Genomic DNA, 9,332 nt, shown 5'->3' with positions numbered 1-9,332 from the left:
CTATGAATCTGGCAGCCTGTCCAGCCTCCAGCTCTTCCTCTGTCTGCCTATCTCCTTGTCTCCTTCCTTGGTTCCTGCTCCCAGGTGTCCCAAAGTTGTCTGACCAGTTTGAAGCTTTGAAACTGCTCCTTAGCACCTTCTTCCCCGCCTCTCTCCACTCCAGTACTCCCCAGTGGGCTGTGGAGACAGAGCCCCACCCCTTACATTCTGGTGCACAGTCCCATGGACATTCAGTTCAACCCAAACTACACACGCCATATACACAGAGACAAAGCAGGCAAGTTGCACATGGTTTCTTTCTTATTTTTTAAAAGATTTTATCCATTTATTCATGACAGACATAGAGAGAGAGAGAGAAAGAGAGAGAGAGAGACAGGCAGAGGGAAAAGCAGCCTCCATGCAAGGAGCCCGACATGGGACTCGATCCTGGGACCCCAGGATCATGCCCTGGGCCAAAGGCAGGCACCAAACCACTGAGCCACCCAGGGATCCCCCACACATGGTTTAAGATACACAAACAAATGGACCCATAACACCCAGACTGTGCTGCAGAGTGTGTCTAAATGACTCCATAGGAACACAGAGCCACCCAGGTCCTTGTCACAGGCTCCCATCTCCACACCCAGTACTACTGACAACTCAGCTGGCTCCGTGGGTACTGGCTCTCTTCCCGTAACTAGGGGTTCTCTCCTGGGGTGAAGGCCAGGGAGGAGGGGCCTCAGGCAGATAGGGAGCAGCAAGTAATGGAATGCAAGGGACCAGGCTGCAGTATAAATCATGCAGGCTGGGGAGGTCAGGGCCTCTCCAGAGCACACCCACTTCTCCAGCAGTGACCTTCCTCCACCCCCAGAATCAGAATCCCCTATCAGCCCTGGCACTACTCAGCTTGGGACTTGGTCTGAGCCTCTTTTCTTTTCTTTTTTCCTTCCCTTCCCTTCCCTTCCCTTCCCTTCCCTTCCCTTCCCTTCCCTTCCCTTCCCTTCCCTTCCCTTCCCTTCCCTTTCCTCTTTCCTTTCCTTCTTTTCTTTCTTTTTTTTTGTGAGAGAGAGAGAGAGCGTGTGTATGCACATACATACATACACACAAGTTGGGGGGCAGGGTAGGAAGAGAGGGAGATAATTTTTTTTTTTTTTGAGGGAGAGAATCTTAAGCAGACTGTGCTCTTACGTGGAGTCTGTTGAGGGCCTCGATCTCACCACTCTGAGTCATGACCTGAGCCAAAATCAAGAGTCAGGTGCTTAACTGACTAAGCCAACCCAGGTGCCCCCTCCTTGACTTTCTAAGCCTCAGTTTCTGTGTCTCTCAACTGGGGATTAGAGTATTTGTTCTGTCCACCTCCCAGGGCTGCTTGCCCACAGGTTCCCATTCTTAGGCGGGGCCCAAGTGGGGTGTTTTCCTCCAGTGCTAAGGAAAGGTTCCAGGTCCAAGGAATTTCTGGGGAGAGCAGGACTTAGAGCCAAGATACTGAATCCAGCTCGATCCAGAAACTCTGCCCTGCCTAGTCCCAGGCAGACACATAGGGCCCAACCTTGTCAGCTGGGGTCAGAGGGAAAGTCCAGACGTTGAGCAGCTCCTGGGCATAGACCCAACTATACTAGTGTTCAGGGAGGGGCCCCAAACAGTACAGAGTGGCTGAGTAGGTATGCCTGCCAGGCAGCCTGCTCATGGAGTTTTCACTGGTTTTTCTCTTCTTTTGTGATGGATTTGCAGTTTCACCATCCATGCAACTAGGTCCATCCTTTGACAGCTCGCTCACATTTCTAGCCATGACACACCTCACCTACCTCTGGGAAATTGTGGGGAAGCAAGTATATTTGGCCCTCCCTAGGTACAACATCAGCAGAAATGCCAATGTCTGTCCTCCCAGCCCTACAAGAGCCTTTTGCAGAGAAGGAATCAAGAAATCTAGGTCATTGGGTTTTATTTGAGTCCAGAGGGGAAGGCCTCTCCCCTACCCACCCTCTCCTGCCCCCAACATATACCTGGCCCCAATGTCCTAAAGCTGGAAGGAGGGAGGGGGCATGGCAGCATGGAAAAGCATGGCCCCCCTGCCCTCCAGGTAGCCTGCAGAGAGGAGTGGGGCAAATCCAGAGGGCACCGCAGCTCTCCTCAGGGCCTGACCAGGAAGGGGAAGGAGTTGAACTAGAGCTCCGTCCTTGTGACAGGTGCCTCTTCTGAGCAGGCCCCTTGCAGTCCTCCACACAGCAATGCCTCCAGAGCCCCTTGGCCTTGTTGGTGGGCTTCATAGATCTGGTCTTCTCCAAACTCGCCCAGGTAGTGCAAACATGTCATGGAGAGCCTAGGGGAACCCAACAGGAGCTTCAGACCCCTGCCTGCCCCTCAGGGGGCTGATCAAGGCTCCAAGGTCTCCATCCCACCCCACCCTCACTCCTGTCACCTGGTGGGCCAGGGGCCCCCTGTGATCATCACACTGATGCTTGGCTCTGGCCCCTTACTGAGTCCTGGGCCTGTGAGACGTTTCACCTGGTTCACTTCTCGAACCCCATAGCTGGAAGCAGCAGGAAGGAGAAGCATATAGCATTAATGGGAGCCCTGCCAGCAAGGGATAATATCTCTGCATGAAGCTGGGCACACTGGGCATTTGCTGAATTCAGAGCCCAGATTCTGATCCTCCCTGATGGGAAACAGAACCAAAGAGGGAAAGCCCCTGGCCTGAGGTCACACAGCAACCTTGTCCCCAAGCCACGTAGCATTCTACTTGCCCCCAGGTCTAGATCTCAGACTTCATCCCAACCAGCCCCCTACCTTGGACTAAAGCCCTAGTGGACTATGTGTCTGGTGTGAGTGGGAGAGTGGGAATCTCTACCCATCAGCCCTACTGCTAGAGGAGGGTGGTAGGGGCCAGATTCTTGACTCACCCCTGCCAGCTCTGGGAACAGCTCTTGTCCAGGACATCTATGTATACCGACTCACTCAGCTCCCACCGCCGCCCGCCTGAGTCAGGGGTGGGAAGTTTGGCCTCTGCCTTTGCCAAATGTTGCCACATCTAGAACAAGGAGGGGTTAAGAGCCAGGGTTTCAAGACTGCTCAGTGGTGGGGGAGGGTCAGGCAGGAGCCTGGGTCTCTGGGAGAGAGTGAGGTGGCAAGGGAGACTTTTAAGCAAGAAGCTCTTATCAGGTAGCCTCACAGCCCTCCCCCAGGTTCTGAAAGCTGGGACTGGGTCTGCTGAGGTAGGATCCACTTCCCAGGGTTGGAGTGTGTGGGTAGGAAACACTGAAGTAGGAAGTTAGGCCTGAGCACTGGGGCTCCTTCCCCAGTGCACACCTGCCCATCAGCCATGCTATTTTAAACCATGAGAACAAGGAAAGGAAAAAAAAAAAAAAACCCAAAATAGAGCCCAGTCTTCAATGACACGTGTACTCATAGGCTTGCCTTGCTCCACAGAGTTACTTAGGCATGCTGGATAGGTTTCTGTGTGAACTCAAGACACACACATACTCATATTCATGCATTCAACCCATGTGCATACATGCACAAATACACCAGTACTCCCCAGTCATGTTTTGGGAAGGAGTCTAGACCTGAGGATAAGCCTGGAAACGGAGGAGTCTGAGAGGATAGGCTGGTGACTCCCTGGGGTCTCAAGATACTGTGGGGTGTCCCAGATTATTTCCTTTCTGTTGGGCAGAGAGATGGGTAAACTGAGGCACGGGGGTTTGGGTGAGGTGCAGTTGGCAGTATCATGGAAAGCTGAGTCTAACTCAGGGCTCAGGGTGGGGGTTTGGAAATCAAAGCCAGTGGTAGAATCTGAGGTAGATGGAGGGGACTGGCTTCAGGAGGGACCTGGACAGGGGCAGGGGAACTGTATGGGGGGAGGTACTCACCTGGTAGGCCACTGCCCTGCAGGCATCACAGCGCAGGTGAGCAGGCATATGAGCTGAGTACTTCTCTTCATCGTCCAGCTGTGGGGCAGTGGCTGTGAGTGGGGCCCTGTCCTCAGAGCCCCCCGGGATGGCCCAGGCTCCCAGCAGCAGCAGTGTCAGTGGCAGTGACAGCCTCATGGTCAGTGGAGATGGCTCAGTGAGCATGTGGCTGGGGTGCAGGTGTGCATGTGCATGTGTACAGAGGAAGCCACCCCGGAAAGCCTGACCCAGACCAATGGGGAACCAACACCTCACCCCTCCCATTTTCTTCCTTCCTCCAGGGGCCTAGAGATGCCACGTGTGCATCTCCTCTCCTGGGATCCCCACTGCAGCCAACTGGGCTCCATTTCACAGATAGGGAGCAGTGACATAGGGGGCAGCTGGGCCTGGGCAAGGGCACTTGGGGGTGGATCCCTCCCCTGAAGTCTGGCCACTCAGTGGGCACTGAACTGAGTACCTTGAGGGAAGAGGTGATTTGTGTCATTTTTATGAGCATAGGAAAGCTTAGACAGAAGTGATGAATCCAACACCATACACTAGAAGGGCCATACTGAAATGAGGCCCCAAGCCTGAGTAACTAAAGCCCATTGGCCACCCAGACACCAGGATGAATGAGGTTGCCAGGTATGGTTGCCAGCCTAGGGCTTCCTCCCTGGGAGGTGAGTTTGCTGAGGCCAGGATGTCACATCCATGAAAGATACACGTGGGCTCCTTCCCTGAGCCCTAGGGCCGCCTCCACCCAGACCATACCCAGGCAGAGAAGAGTGTTAAAGGGGGTGTTAGAAGTCGCAGCAGTAAATTAGAAATCAGACAACTTACACCAGTTGTTCCAAGCATCGTGGCTCATTGGATCAGTGATTTATTGCACACCAGGATGAGGTGAGGGGACCAGGGCCCTCCATGCCATCAGAACCAGCATCCCTGGCCATGAGAAGTTGTTCAGGTTATTCTGACTCATAGCTCTCCCAGTCAACTTTCAGCTGAAGGCAGGGAGTCTGGGACTTCAAGGGACCCAGACCGCCTAGGGGCCTGGAATTTAAGTAAGGCATCAATCTCCATCCCTAACAACTGCTCCTAATGGGAACTGTTCTTCCCCAAACTCATCTTATCACATATCAGTCAACAAAGCCCTGACACTTCAAGCTCAGAACTACACACAGACTCACATGTCCTACCCCATGCATCTCTCTCAGCCCTCCTCAGACGCTCCTATCTCAAGGCAATTAGCACACAGGCTCTGGGTCCTGTTCCCTCCTTGCTGTGACCAGTCTGCCGAGCCAGGCCCTCTCTGGGCATGGTTGCCACATCTGTTACTGAGGGAGTGCAATCAGCAGAGGGCTCCAAGTCTCCCTGCCCTGCTCCCCACCCCCATGGCATCCCTTTTACTGGCAGCCCTAACCCACCCTCCACTACTCCCAGAGGGGTCAAGAGGCTGAAACATCCTCCCTGTTTGTAAGTCCTTTCTGATGAGTCACTGCATCTGGCCCCCAACTTGGGTGGGAATGGCTTAAACCTCCACTCCTGGCCCCAGGATGAGCCAGCTCAGCTCTGATGACTTTGAGAAGCCAAGTCAGATGCTGAGGTTGAGGGGAGGATGAGAAGTGGGGCTCCCAGCTGGAGACTATAGCTGCCTCCCTACCCAATCCCCATCTCCAGGCTGACCCTCCATAGCCCCTTCCATATAACTTCCCTGCTCTACCTCCACCTGCCGTCCCCACAGCTCCCTTCCTCAGATCCAGCCTGACCCAGGGGCTGCACTAGCCTTTCCCACACGACCTCCCAGGCCAAGGCTCAGATCCTCTTCCAAAGAACAAGAGTTGCTAGCCACAGTCCTCCCTCCATCGCACCAGCGCCCACTAGCCTACTCCACCGCAGCTGGATCCACCTTCAGGGAGGGACACATCCGCCCTCTGCTGATCCTATTTCTTGTTGCTCCTGGTGAACTCCGACACCCCCTCAAGTCAGTTCCTAGGAACAACTCCAGAGACTCCTCACAAACACACAAACACACCACACTCTGGGGATGCCTGGGAAAGGAGTATACAATTTTGTTGGGGGAGAAAGTAGGCAGCCACTTTCTGAGTTCCAGCTCCATCAGTCCCAAAGTCTCCGATATACCCTCTGGAGGTGACTTCCAGTGTGAAGACTGGGTGGGCTGGGTAAAAGAAAGAGGTGATAGAAGGAACGGGCAGGGGACTAGATGCCAGAACCCCCAAGGCTATCAAACAGGCCCCAATGCCCAGGATAGGCCCTGGGGCCTCACCCTGAGAACAAGGACCCCTTGCCGGGCTGGGCCGAACTCGAACTGTTGGGCGGAGCACAGAGGAGCAGAGGGGGTGCGGGGCTGGGGGTTCCACTCACTGGCAGGTAGTACATCCCGTCCAGGGGGCCCGCCTCGGAGGCCCAGGGTACCTGGGGGCCGCTGAAGCCCGGTGGGGCCAGGGACGGTGGCCCTGAGAGGCCCGGGAGAGGCCCATAGGCGGGCGGGTAGAGGCCAGAGCCCAGGGCCAGCGGGGTGTAGACGCGGCGTGGTGGCACCTGGGGCGATGGCGGCAGCAGCACCTCTACGTATTGCCCGCTTTCGGGGTCGAAGAGTAGCCGCAGCCGAGGCTGCCGCGGCGCCTCCACAAAGTAGCAACGGCCGCTCTCGGGGTCCACCAGGACCTTCCCCGGGTTCGCAGTCCCTGGGGGCCTGCGTGCCCCGTGGAAGGGGCCTTCGAGGGGCCGGTCCGTCGGAGGCGCTGAGGCAGCACGGGGTTGGGGCGGGCCGGTTCTGCCGGCCGACGCCTGGGACTCCCGCAGGAGAGACGACTGGATCGCAGTCGCCGGCTCGGGAGCTACAGGAGACGTCTCCGGTTTGGGTGCTGTCCCGGCGCTCGAGCTGGGGTGCGCCTGAGGCGAGCGGGGGCACGGTGGTCGGGGTGGCTGGGGCCCTCCGGGGCCCGTGGGCGGCGGCTGGGGTGGCGCGCGCGCGCCGCCTACGGGGCTGGTTCGCCCCTCGCCGTCGGGGACCAGGCGCCGCGCCTCAGCCTCCCGGTTCTCCCCGCCAGGACCGCGCACAACTCCCCCGGCTCCCTCCGGCCGGCGGCCCACGGCCAGTGCCGCAGGCAGGCGGATCTCCGTGCGTGCGAAGGGTTTGGCCGTGCTGTTCTCCGCTCTCCGCCTCAGGACCCCGTTGGGCCGCGGAGCGTCCCGGGGGACTGCGTCAGGGGACGGCTCTGGGGGCTCGTAGGGGTGCGTCACGACCGGAAGAAAGTCTTTGAGGTAAACCGAAGTGTAGTGCGCTGGGGCTGGCGACGCCAGCGCCGGCAACGCTTCCGTCCTGGGCGCGCCGCCCTCCTCCGCGCGGGCTTCCACAGGAGGCGCAGGCAGCCGCAAAGCCGCGGTTCCCGCGGGGAAGCTCGGCGCGTACGTGGTCTTCACCATCTTGCGTACGTCGCGGGGCCGCGGGATGGCCACGCGAGGCCGTCCCGAGGCGGCCTCTCCGGGGCCCAAGGCTTCCCGGGGCACATGGGCATCCACAGGGCCCACAAGGCGACTGAGGGTCAGCTCAGGTGCGGCCGCCTCTGGCGACGGCTGACTGCCTCGGAAAGCAAGATCCTGCACCTCCCGCAGGGACTGACCTTGCGCCTCCGTGAGTTCCAGGGCCCCAGGTGTGGACGGCCTAGGCAGCTCCAGCTCTTCCATTCCTATCCCATTCAGAGCTTTAGACGTAGATACTATGGATGAGCCCTGTGGTGTGGGACCCCACGTGTCTTGGGGAGATGGATTCCACGTCCCATTAGTACGATCTGGAGCCTCCCACGAGGAGGACAAGGCCGGTGGATACGCGCTCCTACCGCCCTCTGCGGTATTCCCAACTGCCGGTTGAGGAACCTCCCATAGGGAAGGAGCTTCAGGGGACGGGCTTCTTGTCCTGGCGACGACACCCTGATTCCACTGGGAAACAGTCGGTGGGGAGGGGCTTCTTCTGCTGACAGTTTCCTCGACAGCGGGATCCTGATTTCCCCATGCACGGGATGCTTCGGGGAACGACGGGCTACTCACCCTCCGAATAGCCCGATTCCACGGGGGCTGCTGATTCTGGGGGGACGGGCAGTGAGGACCCCGTACGGTCCCATTTGGAGCCTGCCACAGCGGGGACGAGCTCCATGGCCTCGCAGCCTTACTCGGAACTTCCCGAGGGCCCCTCGACTCGAAAGGCGGACTCTGTGCTCTCAGAATGGCTCGATCCGGAGTCTGTCGCGGGGACCGAGTCTTAAGTTCCTGACTTTGTGCCTCCCGAGTCTTCTCCCCTGACTGCAGGAAGATGCTGGAACTAACCGGACCCAGCGGCTCGGTGCCCGGCGCGGGCTTGTCGCGCCGAATCGCGCGCTCTCGGAGGCTGGGCCACGGCCGCGGTGCCTTGGCGGGTGCTGAACCATAGTGCACGCGCGGTGGCCGAGACCTGGCCTCCTCCGGGACCTTTCGGGTACTGCGGGCCGTTTCTCGGCTCGCACACTCTGGCCGCCCCGTGGGCCCGAAGGTGGCGCTGCTTGGGGCAGGGGCTGCAGGGCTCAGTTTTCTGGCCAGTGCTGTCTGCACCAGGCCAGCGGCTTCCTGCAGGCGGCCCAGCGACTCGTCCAGGGAGCCAGTGCGCAGGAGCAGCCGGGGGCGCGGTGGTGCTCCCGCCTCCCGCGGCGGACTCTGGGGCCGGGGGCGCAGCTCGATCTGACGCTTGGGCACCGTGCGGGACCTGGCGGGAGCCTCACGCTCCTCCAGCGCCACCTCCACACACTCGAACTGCGCTGGGGTCCCAGGACTCGGCCCGCGGGGCCGTACCTCTAGGTAAGTGGCCCAGCGGGAGCCACCGTCGGGGGCCTGGGGCGTCGGTGTTGCGGGAGCCGGAGTCGCGGGCCCGGGCGGAGAGAGGCTGCGGAAGGCGCGGGCAGTGAGTTGTTGCACCTCGCTATCCGCCGCGTCGGAGCGGCCGAACAGGGCCCCTGCGCCGAAGATGACTTCCATCTCCCCCGACGGCAGCATGCGCAGCTGCGGCTGGGGCGGCCGCGGGCTGGAGCCCCGGCCTCGCGGGAAACCCGAGCCGGGCCCGGGCTGCTGGCGGCTATTCTGGGCGCTGACGGACAGGCGAGGCTGCGCGCCCGCCCCCAGCGCAGGGGCCACCCCGGGCCAATGCGCCCGGCACTCTGCGTCCGGCCCAACGTCCGGGGGCCCTGGAGAACCCGGAGCCGTGTGGTAGGAGCCTGACGAACCAGAGGAGTCCTGACGCCGGGCGGGGGCCGCAGGCAGCTGCGCCGGGAGCCCAGGCCGGGCTGGCCGGGCGAGCGCGGTCAGCATGGCGGGGCTGGGCGCCGCGCACTACCTCCCTCACGTTTGCCTCCGCCGGTGCTGCGGCTGCCCACATTGTCCCCGCCCCGCCCGCGGATGTCGTGGGGTCACCGCGCCTTAAAG

General features: G+C 59.9%; 2 protein-coding genes across 2 annotated transcripts; both read right to left on the bottom strand.

The window, feature by feature from the left end:
- Positions 1–1,988: 1,988 nt before the first annotated feature.
- MZB1 (marginal zone B and B1 cell specific protein) lies at positions 1,989–4,063 on the bottom strand. Its single transcript, XM_055332830.1, has 4 exons — positions 3,846–4,063; positions 2,880–3,007; positions 2,399–2,509; positions 1,989–2,299 (listed from the first exon to the last, which is right to left on the bottom strand). Exons 1-4 carry the CDS (start codon positions 4,047–4,049, stop codon positions 2,143–2,145), a joined length of 600 nt encoding a protein of 199 aa, XP_055188805.1. The 5' UTR covers positions 4,050–4,063; the 3' UTR covers positions 1,989–2,142.
- A 657-nt stretch (positions 4,064–4,720) lies between these two features.
- Positions 4,721–9,316, bottom strand: PROB1 (proline rich basic protein 1). The gene has a single exon (XM_055331102.1). The coding sequence runs from the start codon at positions 9,216–9,218 to the stop codon at positions 6,144–6,146; it is 3,075 nt and encodes a 1,024-aa protein (XP_055187077.1). The 5' UTR covers positions 9,219–9,316; the 3' UTR covers positions 4,721–6,143.
- Positions 9,317–9,332: the final 16 nt, after the last annotated feature.

The sequence above is a fragment of the Nyctereutes procyonoides genome, unplaced genomic scaffold (assembly GCF_905146905.1).
Source record: "Nyctereutes procyonoides isolate TBG_1078 unplaced genomic scaffold, NYPRO_anot_genome, whole genome shotgun sequence".
In the NCBI taxonomy this organism is placed as follows: domain Eukaryota; kingdom Metazoa; phylum Chordata; class Mammalia; order Carnivora; family Canidae; genus Nyctereutes; species Nyctereutes procyonoides.
This window is presented reverse-complemented; position numbering and strand designations above follow the sequence as displayed.

What these genes read in the sequence shown, in the direction of transcription:
- PROB1 (XM_055331102.1), bottom strand. Translation starts at nt 9,218, where the DNA reads ATGCTGACCGCGCTCGCCCGGCCAGCCCGGCCTGGGCTCCCGGCGCAG.
- MZB1 (XM_055332830.1), bottom strand. Translation starts at nt 4,049, where the DNA reads ATGCTCACTGAGCCATCTCCACTGACCATGAGGCTGTCACTGCCACTG. An exon ending in GCAGGGCAGTGGCCTACCAG is followed by an intron (nt 3,008 to 3,845) that starts GTGAGTACCTCC and finishes TCCTTGTTCTAG; the next exon opens with ATGTGGCAACATTTGGCAAA. An exon ending in GGGGGCCCCTGGCCCACCAG is followed by an intron (nt 2,300 to 2,398) that starts GTGACAGGAGTG and finishes GGGTTCCCCTAG; the next exon opens with GCTCTCCATGACATGTTTGC.